Genomic DNA, 14,734 nt, shown 5'->3' with positions numbered 1-14,734 from the left:
CTCATACCTATATTTAGTGACAGCGCTATCTAGTTTTGTCAGAACTTCTATAGCACTTATAGTCAGTAGCATCCCCTATTCTCTAATTAAGAGACATAGAATGGATGCAGGACCGTGAGGTGAATTCTAAAAGTACTCAATGATGAGGTACAAAGAGTGCCTATTAAAAGATAGGCAACTAGGGGCAGCTGGGTGGCACAGGGGATAAAGCACTGACCCTGGATTCAGGAGGACTTAAGTTCAAATTTGGCCACAGACCCTTGACACTAACTGTGTGACCTTGGGCAAGTCACTTAACCTTCATTGCCCCGCCCCCCCCCAACCCCTCAAAAAGATAGGCAACTTGCATAGCTTTTTGTTTGTTTGTTTGTTTTTAATTTGTGGACAGGGTTGGGTATGTGCAAAAATCCTTCCTTGTCCATGTTCTGGTGTATCTCTCACTAAATCTATATTTACTCATCTATCTCTTTATAAATTATTAATGTTTTGTGTGAAGGGAGAAATAGCATACTCATCGATTTTGGGGGGGAATGGCTTAGATGACAGAACCAGTAGCTAAAAGAACTTGATAAGACTAGAACACTGAGTAGAAGTTAATAAGGTGAAAACTAGCAGGACATTTGAATTCAAAAGATCAGTTGGATAAGTTTGGGACATATAAGACATTGTTAAAGGACCAGCTTTGTGAATAAAAAAGATAGGTTATTGCTGGGTTTTAAACAATGCAAGTTAGTAGCATGACATGACAATCAAATACCTAAACAGTAGATTGAATCAATAGAAGCATGGTTTAGAACAAGGGCAATTTTGGTGCCAGAATATTCTCTGTATGGAACTTTCTTTAGGAGTATATTTCACATAGGATATTAACCAGGTAAATAATTTCACATAGAATATTAACCAGGTAAATAAATCCATTTGAGGATGATCGGAAGAATTAGGGATTCCATGGGAAGACATAATAAAGGATCTGAATATGTTTACTCTAGAGAGAATGAGACTTAGGGAAGAATGAGATCTCTGTCATCAAAAATTTAAATGTTATATAGAAGAGGAATCAGATTTAGTCTGATTGGCCTCAGAAGGTAGAACTAAGACCACCAAATGGAATACATAGGGAAGTAAGGTTATTTTTTGGGGGGGGGGCAGGGTAATGAGGGTTAAGTGACTTGCCCAAGGTCACACAGCTAGTAGGTGTCAAGTGTCTCAGGTCAAATTTGAACTCAGGTCCTCCTGAATCCAGGGCTGGTGCTTCATCCACTGTGCCACCTAGCTGCCCCCCCCCGGAAGTAAGATTTTTATTAATATAAAGCACTTCCTAAAATTACACTTTTCCAAAAATGGAATAGATTGCCTGACAGAAAGTAAGCTCCCTGACCCTGGAAGTGTTTAAGTAAAAGCTAGAACATTTGTTAGAGAGATTATAGAAGAGATTCATGTTTCAGGTAAGACATTAGACTAGATGATCTCTGAAGTTATTTAGAATTCTGGGATTCTGTTAGTCTGTGCTTTTCTTCAATTATTTTTCTGTCCATTCTCTATTTATTTTTCTTAACAAATCTATATTTGTTTAAAAAAGTAATTATATGTCTCTCTCTCTCTCATTAGTATATAACAGTAACTTATACATTTTAGCCCAGTTCTTTTTGAATTATCTTCTTATATAACACTTAGATTAATTGGTTAAAAACAAAGATGACTAGTTTACACAGGATTCTAAATTGAAACTCTGAAATTAACAATCTAAAACTCTTTGCTCATATGTAAAGTTCACCTAAGTATATGTATAAAGAAGTTTAATCACAATACATTCTTTGTAAGTTATGAATAAGTGTAAACAAGATATGCAAAAGAATCTCAGCTTGTAACCATAACAACAGGCTGTTCAGTTCTGTGAATGCTAGAATGCCTTTTATAGTTCAGTAGAGCCAGAATGAATGAAAATAGATAAAGGAAAAAGAGGGGGGTTTGCATTTTAATTTTTTCTTTATTGGGAAAATAGATTTAGACATGTATCATCCATCTATAATTATTTGTTTTTCTCAATTCACAGTTAATCTCTTCTTGTGTCCTTATCTGATTTTCTTTTGTTGATTATGGGAATAGAAAAGGTAACTAGTTGGATAGGTTTGCTTGTGTGGTTATCATTTCTTCTTGTTAACTTTACAAGTTAACATCTTAGAACTTGAGAACCATGGTTTTCCTACAAAGAGAATTTTCATGAATGGATGGCCCTTTTCTTATCTGCTTATAGAATAGGTAATTGTATTCATTGATCGAGGAAGCAGATATGTGAAAAATATGCCTTTGCCAAAGAAGAAAAATGTTTGTTGTCATTTAAAGGGAATAGAGGTCATGTTTGTATCTTAGAAAATGTTTTTTTGATTGCTAAAGAAATATGTTACCTATATGAAATTTAATAGCACTTTGAATTTTATGAATTATAGTCTATATAAATTCAGCAGAGGGAAAGAGTAAAGGGCCAGGGGTAGGGAGACTTGTTTTCTAATCCTGGTTCTGCCACCTATTAAACTATATGACCTTGGTAGGACCATTCCATTTCTGTGAGTTTCAGATTTCTCTTAGATAAAATTAGTGAGAAGACAGGAATTGAATTAGTTTCTCTAAGATCTCATTTAGTTCTAATTTATTATAATTTTATTTATTTGATTAGTTCAGTGGAGGGAAAAAGATTCATTTAAACCAGGTGTTTGGCTAAATTTATGGAGTAATAATGATATGTAAGATATAGCCAAAAATGTCTCATGACATTTGCCAAATGGCTCTATTTTCAATAATAACAGCATTGTAGTAGTAGTAGTACTAGTACTAGTAGTAGTTATAAAACCAATAAGCAACAAACCCAAAAAAACAATCTACTAGATTATTTTTTAATTCTTGAGAGTACAGTTGTACCTTGCTATAAATAAGAATGTGTTACTTAAAAAATACATGTAAGTCAACTTTCTGGTCATTTGACTACTATTTTAAATAAACTGAAAATTCTACAATTTAAAAGAATTCTGTGGTAAATCATTTATAATGTGAATAAAGGATATTATTTTATAATTTTGTCAGTTCATATTTTTGTATTTGGAATACTCTCGAAGTTATGCATAACTGACATGAGACCTAAACGTATGAAATCAGAGACAAGCAAATCAGTGTTTCAGTCTGATGGCTTTCCAAAATCATCATTTTCTATTATTGATTATTTTTCCATAATGACAAAAATAATTAAAGAAATCTTGGATTCATGCATCCTTTCTCTGACTACCCAAAGTGTGTTAATATGCATTTTAATTAACATTCCAAATAGCAAAGAGCACTATATTTTAAATTCAAAATAATATTTGTATTTAAAATTATTCTTTGTAGGTTTGTTCATATATTCATAAAAATAGCATAAATATAAATAGTGATTAACTGAATATATTTTACAAGGAATACTTTTAAAAGTTTGCTGTTAAAAATTCCTGAAAACTCTGTTAAGGTAGTTTGTAGCTTAAATAAAAGATTGTTTTTGTTTTTAAATAAGGGGGGGGGCACAGCTAGGTAGCACAGTGGATGAAGCAGGGACCCTGGATTCAGGAAGACCTGAGTTCAAATCCAGCCTCAGACACTTAGTAGCTATGTGACCATGGGCAAGTCACTTAACCCCAATTGCCTCACTAAATAAATAAATAAATAAACAAACAAGTTGGGGGGGGAGTGGGGGGGGAGGATAGGATTTCTTATATTGTGTGACCTTTCTATTCTAAATGTCTCATAAAACATAAGCTTTATCATTAAAGTAATTTTAATAAATTCTCTTAATGGAATATTACTATACCTTGAATAGATCCATAATCTCACTGATTTTATAGTGATGTACAGAGAACCAGTACAAGTAGCAAATAATTCAAACTTTCCTATTTTCTGGGTAATTCCTGTCCATGGGATAAGATTTGTGTGGTCCATATGGTAACTTACTTTTAATTGGTATCATTGTTTTCATTTTTACTAGATTTCTATAATTAAGATAACAAGGACCTGGGAGATACTAAAAATTGAATCATCAAAGAAAAAGCATCAATGAATCTCCCAAAGCATATTATTTTACTATTAAATATACTGTACTCTGTTTTGAAATTATTTTTAAAAACCAGGTCAGACACAAATGATGATTTTTTCATAAAAATATGGAAGGGGGGAAGCTAGGTGGCACAGTGGATAAAGCACCAGCCCTGGATTCAGGAGGACCTGAGTTCAAATCTGGTCTCAGACACTTGACACTAGCTGTGTGACCCTGGACAAGCCACTTAATCCTTATTGCCCCATCCAAAAAATAAGTTTATACACACACACACACACACACACACACACACACACACATACACACACACACACTGAAGTACTGAAGTCAGCAGAACTCCCTACTCTTAAATAAGTCAAAATAATTGGAATTTCACTGTAGTCATCTGTGGAGATCATCTTAGGTGACCCTTAAGAAAATATACACTAAATTTTATATAGATAGTCAAGAAGTATATCCATGGGATACAAATGGTCCATAGTAAAAGCATATAATTTAATTTTTTCAAATTTGAAGGTATATTTATTGAGCAGCTATCATATGTGGAACAGTATATGAGATGCTAGATGAAATTCAAAATGTAAATAAAACATAGATCTTTACCTCATGGAATTTATATTTGAGTTGCTAAAAGACATGAAAACAAGTAAATATGATACAATATTACATAATATATGCATACGAGAGATATAAAATGTTAATACTGAAAAAGCAGGGTAATTTCCCCCCCCAAATTGTATTCCAGTTGAGCTTTAAAGAATGGTTGTGAAGTCAACAGATGAAGAAGAAGAGGGAGAAGACTCTATCTGTATGGAATACCATGAATAAAGGAAGGAAAGCAGTGGTGGTGTTTGGAGGGGCAGAGAAACTCCAATTTTGCTGAAGTATAGAATATGGGTAATAGAGCAAGATGAAAGATAAACCCGGAAAGACAGTGTAGGACCTTACTCTGGAGGATACTGAACACCAGACAGAAGACTTTGACCTCTACTTGGTAGGCAATGACAATTTTTGTGCAGTAGAGTGACACAACCATATCTTTTAATAAGAAAGATTATTCTGGTGTTAATATGTAGAATGGATTGGAGGTAGGAAGTAGTTCAGAAGTTGCAGGACTAGACCTGGAGTAAGGAAAACCTGAGTTCAAATCCACCCTCACATACTTACTAGTATATGACTGTGAGCAAGTCAATTAGCCTCTGTATGTGTTTCCTTTTTTTACAAAATGCGAATGATAATAGCACCTATCTTCCACTGTTTTGAGGATCAAATGAGATATTGTTTATAAAGCACTTTGTAAACCTGAAAGCACTCTATCAAGGCTAGTTGTTGTTATTATTTTCACTTTACTTCTCTGGGCCTCAGTTTCTGTAAAAACAAGGAGGCTAAATCAAATGACTATTGAGATCCCTCTCAGTCTAAATTTCTGATCCTGTTTTCATGGAGTCAAGCATACAGATTAGGAGACAATTGTAATAGTCCAGGCATGTGGAGCAAAAAGGCCTATTCTAGGCACTGGTGGTGGGAATTAAGAGAAGGTGAGAAATAACCCAGAAGTGGAATTGACAAGATTTGGTACCTAATTGGATACCATGAGAGACAAGAATCAAAGACAACTTCAAAAAGACCAACATGGGAAACTGTGTGAATGGTCCCAGAGACAAAGATAGTGATAGGAAACCAAGGGTATTTAAGAATAAAAAATAGATGCTTAATTTTGCATGTTGAATTTGAAGTGCCAATCAGGACGTTTAGGTGAGGCTATACTGTAGGATGTTGGAGAAGCTCAGAAAAAGAGATCTGAAGTAGAAAATGAGATTTAGGGACTTGATCTATAAAGTGGTGGTAATTGAAGCTATGGGATTAAGTGAGATTGTGAATGGAATGAATATAGATAGAGAAGGGAAGATAACTAAGAGATCTTTCAGAGAACATTAAAAGACCCAGAGGAGATAATAAACCAGGTGTGAAGGTCAGAAGAAAATGAGAAAAGTGTAAAGTCTCTGGAATCAAAGGAGAAAGACATTTTCATTATTAGAGATGATCAACAGCATCTAAAACAAATAGAAATTAGATTAAGAATTGACAAAAGGCCATTAGAATTAGTGGTCAGTAATGAATTTGGAAAATAATAGTTTAAATCCTATCTATGGTGGGGGTGAAAGTCAAAGTTCCCTTTGATATGATGAACAGCTAGATGGTACAGTGGATTGCTTGGTGTGGTGTCAGAGAGACCTGAATTAAAATCCAGCCTCAGACAATTACTAGTTGTGTGACCTTGGGGAAGTCATTTAACCTCTGTTTGCCTCAGTTTCCTCCTCTGTAAAATGGAGATATTAGCACTTTATCTCCAAAGATTATTGGTCAAATGAGATAATACTTGCAAAATGTTTAGCACGGTATCTGGCACATAGTAAGCACTACATAAATGTTAGTTCTTCTTATTAATTAATTGGAAGTAAAATGGTACCATTCAGCTCAATTCTTTAATCAATTATTTAGTGCCTACTATGTTCTGAGAATACAAAGACAGGAATGAAAAACAAAAGGAATAGATTGAATGGAGATGGGGCAAGTTTTAGGACAGAAGATTCCAGAAGGATATTCAAGTCTTCCTGACTGAAAGTCAAGCATTCTCTCCATTAGATGCCTACCTGCTTCCATTAGACAGTAAAAGAGAAGAGGAGAAGGTCAGTGAATAGATACAAAAGTTTTCTAGTATTAAGAAGGGTAATATAAGAAGCCTCATAATATATGGCTTCACTCTTAGTAAAGGAGGATAAATCATATTTTAAAGATGGAGGGGGAGTAGAATCAGGGCTTATGAACAAAGGAAAAGTTTTGGATTTCTCATTGCGGGGAAGGTATTAGGGAGTTCATCAGTGATTAATATAAGGAGTACCATAAAGTAATGAGATCTCAATTTAGTTCAGATAAATGAATTTTTAGTGAATTCTTCCCAATTTTGTGAATTCTTCTAGTCGTTCTTTGTAGCTCAGGAACAGAAACAGAGAAACTATGGGTGGAAATTAAGATAGTGAGAAAGTAGAAGTACAAAAGGATAAAGGATTAAAGGCTGGAGGACAGAGCATTATTGGAATGTCCGACTAGAGCCTCACAACTCCAAAGGGACAGAAATAAAACCTGAACAGAACAACTATGAGAACAAGGGCCAAAATATCAGAATAAATGTAGAGAATAGAATGAGTAGAGTGAAGAGGAAAAAGGCATAATAACAGAAAACAAAATGAAAACTTCAGATTTCAAGATCTTATAAATAGAAGATGGTCTAAAAAGTATTGTGGAGATTTGTGTGATGATGAAGGTCATGGGAATTCAGGCTGATAAATTGGGAGGCTAGAGTGTTATAAGAATCACAAACATCAATCACAAAGCCATCAAGAATGATGCCAAGGGTGGAAATGAAGAGGAAGTTGGTAAGTCAGTGCTAAAGACACCGAGGATGATGTAATAGTATCCTTGATTTTGACAAAGGAAAGCTACAAAGATTTGGTCATTGTGATGTAATTGAATGAGTGATTCAAAGAAGGAAGATTTATTGATTGATGGGGGATAGTTAGAGTCTTGACTTGTCAATGAGGATCAAGATGAATGTGGACTACTCCTCTTTGCCCTGTGAGTTGAATCAGGAGAGGAAAGCCAACAGTGAATTTGGTAAGTAAGGCAAAGGAGAAAGATGAGTAAATTAATTTTTTAAAATTCCTTTATCATAGTTGAGTTAGAACCATAACATTATTGAAATATGGAATAGCATTTTATAGCTGGAAGAGATAAAAGTGCTTCTGACATTTACATTAGGTTTCAAAACAATAATCCCTCCTGGGGAAAAGAAACAAACAAACCAAAAAAGAGTCATGTTGTTCTTCATTAAAAATTCTTGCAGAGCCCAACCTTCTCTAAGAGAAACACCACTAACACTACCATTTGCATATGTGAAACAACACATAATACAAATCAGAAATTGAAAGAGCCAATTGATTTCCTTCCAACAAATGACATCCATTTTAATGATATTTCATCCATTCAATTCAGCAAATGATAATTAAGGTACAATTGTTGGGGATACAAGGACAAATATACAACTGTGACTGTCCTCTATGAGTTCACATTCTACTGTCTCTTTTTTAATAAGGTTCTATCGTGTCTTTCACCATTCCAGCATTTTCTGATTTAATCATATCTACAAGAAATAAAAGTGATTGTGACATTTTTGTCACATTCTGGGGGACGTGGATGGCAGCACAATTGAAAAACTATCATTTTATTTTCCCATTTAGAAGTTGAATTTAATTGTTTCATAAAAATGATTCAATTTTTATCAGCTACTAAGGTGGTAATATAGCACATTCACTTAGGAATCCAAATATTATCAAAGAAAAAGAAAACTGAAGGAGTCTTTCATAATAGTCTCAGTAAATTACTACTTTGGTGTTTTAATTGACAATTTTAATCGATGGGTTTATGTTGATGATAACTTGAGGCAGCTTTCTGTTTATGAGGTAATAATAACTATAACCTGGAAGAAATAATGTACAAAGCTGAATGCTGAGGTGTTTGTTAGCCTAGGATATCGTTATTGCTTCATAAATAGGAATCTTTACAAGTCTATTATTATCAACAAAATATGCTTCCTTCATTTAGAAATTAAAACTGCTTCTTGAAATGTATCATATAGGAAGGGAAGCTACTTGCCATGGCTCAAAACAACTGCATAGTGGCTTGGACACTCAGTAGTAAATTACAGGGAAGAGGTCAAAATCATTGCCCACTTCTGAATGAATAAAGCTAATACAATTGCCTGTCATTCTTATATTTGAAAAGAACATATTATAGAAATAGGGACTTTTGTGTGACTCAGAATAACTGAGCTGGTTGAGCAAGATCTGACATCATTCAAAAGTCATTGAAATGTCAAACAAAACATTTCAAAAGTAAAGGAATGATGGAACAATTATAGTAACATTGTATAGGGGGAAAGCGCTTTGTAGCCTTTAACTGCTGTATAAATGCAAGGTATTATTAATATTATTATCTGTAGTATAATTCCCTCTCTAGGAGTCAAGGTAGTAATTTTAATAACTCGATTATATACACTATAAAATAAAGGAATAAAATTATAGACAGTACAAATAAGATATCCCATAATATGGTCACTTTTCCACATAGAAATATGAAGAATAATAAGAAATAGACTCAGTGTCTTAGAAAAAAGAAATCTCATCAACATAATACAAGATGATTACAGGAATGCTAGGATGAACAATAATATTTGAAATTAATTTAGACAACAGCAGATTCAAACTACTATAGTTAATATTATTTGCTTCGGTTTATGTTCTTTATTTTAAAATGTTCTTTCAATTTTGTTATGTCAGCAAGCCTACTAAAATACTGAATCTGTACTAATAAAGTATTTTTGTAGTATATACACAATCATTCTATGTTGTAATGAGAAAATTGTAAAACATGACTTCTATAACTAATAATATAACATAATTTAAAGCTAATTAATAATATAATCTGTAGAATTATTGCTCTGTGGGTGTGTGTTTATTTGTTGGGGGGATATATGTCTGACATTGCCATGCAATTAGAGATAGCATGGACTCAGAGTCTGAAGACTTAGTTTGGAACCTGGTTTCCCTATTCATTAGCTGTACTACCTTAAGTAAATTGCTATATTTGAGGATCTGTTTCATTATCTATAAAGAGGAGTAATTGTACTACCGTAATTCTTTAGAGGGGGGAGAATGTAGAATGATGAGTTGAAAGTAAATTCAAGGTGAGCCAGAGTCATTAGAATTATGATAATGCAATAAACAAAGTTACCAAAGTCAGGAGGAGGACTCATCAGAGAGGAAAATGACGATTTTGGTTTCATATATGTTCAATTTGAGGTGCTGATGGAGTGGTTCAACAAGTACTGTAAAGTTGACAATAAAGATCAAGAGAGTCTGAGGATGGGGCTCTCAATTTAGGAATTGTATACATGTAGATGTAAGTCAAGCTGTGGGAATAAGTTAGATCAGGTAAGGAGAAAAAAGAAGGCTGTGGGAGGAACCTTCAGGAATGTCAACATTTAATAGAAAAGAAAGGAAAAGTCAGTAAGATAAAAATTTCAGATGTTCAAATAATGTACATACACTTAAATGTTCCATCTCATTAGGATGTGCATTCATAAATTTAAAATTGAATATTCAGTCATAAAAGACATATTTACTCACCAAATTAAAGAAACAAAAGCTTAAATAAATTTCAGCATAATACTTTTACGGCTTTCAATAATACAATAAAAAGTGTAGCATGTAATTAAATTAAAACAATGCCACTCTAAAGACATTTCAAGGATACCTTTCATGTAATGTGATAAGGCATTTTTAAAAAATGAATTGGATAATCCTCTGAGATTTGCCCCATTCCACTACTATTTAATATTTTGGAATGTTTAACAGATTTGTACATGGCAAAGCTAGGAAGGTTAGATAATATGTTGAATTTGATGGTATGATCCAAAAATATTCTAATAGAAAAAAACAAAAAACATTGTGTCAAATCTAAAGAAATGAAATTTAATAAAGATAAATGTCTCACATTTGGGTTCAAAAAATCAACTAGCTAAGTTCAGAATGGGGGAGATGTTATGCTGGAAAAGATGGGGTTTTATTGGACTGCTAGCTCAATGTTTATCAACAGTGAAATATGGTAGTAGAAAAAACAAAGAAAAACCCAACATTATGCTTATCTTAGGCGAAATCAAGAGGTAGAGTATCCACAACCTAGAGAGTGATACTGCTGTTATACTTTGCACCCATCAGACCCTATCTGGAGTGTTGAGTTCAGTTCTATCCTGAAGGAAAGACTCAGAGAATGATAGCTCAACATGTATTGGATAGCATAAATTGGTAGCAGGCCTAAGCACAATGGCTATCTACATGCTATATTCCCCATTGGAAGGTATGCTTCTTAAAGAGAGGGCTATTTATTTAATTATTTGTTTGTTTGTCTATCTATCTATCTATCTATCTATCTATCTATCTATCTATCTATCTATCTATCTATCTATCTATCTATCTATCTATATCTATCATCTATTTATTTATGTGCTTATTTATTTATTCATTTATCTATTCAGTCATTCATTCATTTATTTGTTCTTTATTTATTTACTTTATCTATCTATCCAGTTATTTGTTTATTTGTTCATTCATTTGGTCCTTCATTCCTTTGTCTTTTATTTTTTTTTGTAATCCCCAACATTCAGGATAATGTAGCACATACTACTTAATGAATAAGCATTGACAGACTGACTGACTGGGTACCTAAGCTCTGAGAGGTAAATTTTTGCTTTATCTCTCTTGCTCTTCTATCTTTTTTTTCTACTTAGACCATCACCTTTTTTACCCCCTTCCTGAGTAGTAACACAGACTCCACCCCTGGGTTCCTCAGATCTGATAAGTGAGCTTTTCCTCATCTTCTGAAGATCTTGAACTCCCCTCCAGGCCTGCTCCACACCACACTTTGGGCACAATTTCTGCCCCCTGCTCCTTTCTAATTCCTTCTGATATGTTGCCTTCTCTTTTAGAATGTAAGTTCCTTGAAGGCAGTGACTGTCTTGCTTGTTTGGATTTGTATCTCTAGTTCATAGAACAGTATCTGACATATAAAATAAGCACTTAGTAAATGTTTTCTCTGTCTGTTGTGAATTTTAAATAAGGCTTACCTTCTCAGGCTCTGGCTATTAGAACCTAGCACAGGGCCTTAAAGTGAATTTTAATAGTCAGTGCTCTCTTGAGTAAGTACACAACTACGAGGGTAAATGAAACCTAGATATCTCAGAATAAATTTAAATTCCTTCTCAAAGTACTTCTCAAATCAGAAGTAGGGATTTAAATGTATCCTGAGATGTCTAGGTTTCATTTACCCTCATAGTTGTGTACTTACTCAAGAGAGCACTTCCTAGTAAAATTCACTTTAAGGCCCTGTGCTAGGTTCTAATAGCCAGAGCCTGAGAAGGTACTTTTACCATACAATATTTGCTTTTTACCATATTACTGTTAGTGGTCACATTTCCATCTTTAAAATCAGTTCGTATCTAATATGTATGTGTATTCACATGCATTATCAGAGAACTAATGTTAACTTTCCATGCTCTGATAGATAATGTCAATCTAATTGACTTTTTTTTTTTTGCTACTTAACTGACTTTGGTCACCTGGTTGTATTTTTATGATGTTGATATAGAAATATAATTGAAGTTAAAGTTTTATATTACTGCTACATACCCAGCCCGAGGATCTAAAGAAAGATCCCTGGGGAACTTCAGTCGTTTGCTCACAAGTATAGTAGGGTACAATCCATTGAGTTTGGATACTTCGATGATCCTTTTTTCTGCATCAGACCAATAAAGGTTCTTCCCAATCCAATCAACAGCAAGTGCATTAGGAACCGCTGTGTTGTGTACTACCTGACAGCAGAAAAAAAGGGATTAAACTTGATAAAAACATAAATGCTAGAATAAGAACACTTGTTTTTTTATTATTTTTACAAAGATATAGGAATTGTATTCCAAACTTAGAAACTGAATTTAGATGATTGAAACAATACCATTTACTTTTGCATTTTTATTTACTTATGGGGAGAAATTATCCAATATATAACACTATCCATAGAGACCATAATGACTTAAAAAAAAGTCAAGTAGGGATGCACAGTTGTTGATCACATTTTAATGATACTCTTCTACTTGGGCCTTTTTTTTTTTTGAAAAAAGAAAGAAAGAAAGGGAGGGAGGGAAGGAAGGAAGGAAGGGAGGGAGGGAGGGACCAAAAAAGTTTGTACAAAAACTAAAAGCAACCACTGATATTTTATGGGCTCCCTAGGGAAGATTTGTTATTTCTTATAATAGTTAACTTTACTCTGCCTACAATCCTTTCACTATTTGAATAAAAAAAAGTTAAAAGGAAATTTAAAAAAATAACAACTGTATATCATGCATCTTAGATACAAATGAACTGGGGCATCCTCTTACCTAACTTTTGCTTCAGTTCTGGCTAATCATAAGAATAAATTCCCTGGAAAATGAGATGTATTTATACAAATGTGGCATATAAGAAATGACCAAAATCTCATTCAGTAGAATCTTGAGTAACAATGACTTATTCTGGGGTTCTTGTTGCTTGTGAGACCATTAAATGGTAAATCAAAATTATTGAATTGGGGAGTAATGTTCATTTCTACTTCTTATAGGGATACATTATAGAGAAGGGAAGAAAGATTAGTTTCCTCAGGGACATTGATTTGGAACTATAGGTAACTGTCACCTGGATATAATTTAAAACAATAATTAAGATTAAGTAAAACCAATGACAGCAGCAGAAAAGTTTGAAGCCATCAGTTATGTCAATGAAATGTACATAATAGACCAGAGGACAGAAACAGTCTATAGTATATGATCTAATTTTAAGAACTAAATTGGCATCAAGTCACTACTTCTTTCATAAAAGGGCATTCTGGGATATGACCAACTATTTCGTAGTTGACCAAGGAAGCAGTAAGCCCTAGGGAAGAAAGATGCATTATGTGCAATTCTATGGCTCATAGCAGACTATAACAAAGTTGAGTGCAACAGTGGAAATGTAAAAGGTATTATAATAAAATCATGACTATTTTGTTTAAAATACCCCAAAGTCTTGAAATATATAAAATCATTCTGCATTATTTGATACTAACTTGAAGAAAGACATGACTTTCAGTGGTAAAGTTAAATTTAAGGCATCCATGGAAAAGTGAAATATTTAATTGACTTTGTTTGATCTGACAATGTGGAAGGCAGATATGTGGTGCAGTAAATAAAGCACCAGGTCTGGAATCAGGAAAAAATGAGTTCAAATTCAGTTTTAGACACTTATTAGATGTATGACCCTGGACAAGTCACTTAATCCTATTTCCCTCAGTTTCCTCAATTGTAAAATGGACTGGAGGAGGAAATGGCAAACCACTATAATATCTTTGTCTAGAAAACCAGAAATAGGGTCACAAAGAGTTGGACCCAATTGAACAACATCAATATGGAAGGGTGGAGGTTGATTGATTTTTTTAGTGAAATAATTGAATTAATTTCTTGCTTTGGGCATTGGGTAAATATGATCTATGTTATAATGAATTTCAGAAATGACTCCTAAAACTTTTGCCCTAAAGAAAAACTCACCCAATGTATTATGATTTTAAAATAGGTGATCTAAAACAGGTGACTGACATGTTCTTTACACAGAAACTGCTTTATAACAGACTGTAATTCACATTTCAATGGAGCTAATAATCTTTGACAAGAGATTATTTGGCTCTAAAATTCAGGGTGATGGGGGCAGCTAGGTGGCACAGTGGATAAAGCACTGGCCCTGGATTCAAGAGGACCTGAGTTCAAATTTGGCCTCAGACACTTGAAATTAGCTCTGTGACCCTGGGCAGTCACTTAACCCTCATTGCCCTGCACCCCCCCAAAAAACAAACAAACAAACAAATAAACAAAACCTCAGGGTGATAAGGAAAGGGAGACAGTACATCCCAATTTGACCAACCTTTTCTATATCTAAAGTTAGAACATGAAATTTCATCATAATAGTACAAATCAGAACTTTC

General features: G+C 33.8%; 1 protein-coding gene across 1 annotated transcript in view; it reads right to left on the bottom strand.

The window, feature by feature from the left end:
* The window catches only part of LRP1B (LDL receptor related protein 1B), a 2,279,180-nt gene that overhangs the window by 365,486 nt on the left and 1,898,960 nt on the right, over window positions 1–14,734 (bottom strand). The window contains 1 exon segment of the mRNA XM_043994810.1: window positions 12,379–12,560. Within this exon segment, the coding sequence (XP_043850745.1) occupies window positions 12,379–12,560 (182 nt within the window).

The sequence above is a fragment of the Dromiciops gliroides genome, chromosome 3, assembly GCF_019393635.1.
Source record: "Dromiciops gliroides isolate mDroGli1 chromosome 3, mDroGli1.pri, whole genome shotgun sequence".
NCBI lineage: Eukaryota > Metazoa > Chordata > Mammalia > Microbiotheria > Microbiotheriidae > Dromiciops > Dromiciops gliroides.
Note: the sequence above shows the minus strand (reverse complement) of the source record. Positions and strands in the feature narration are given on the sequence as shown.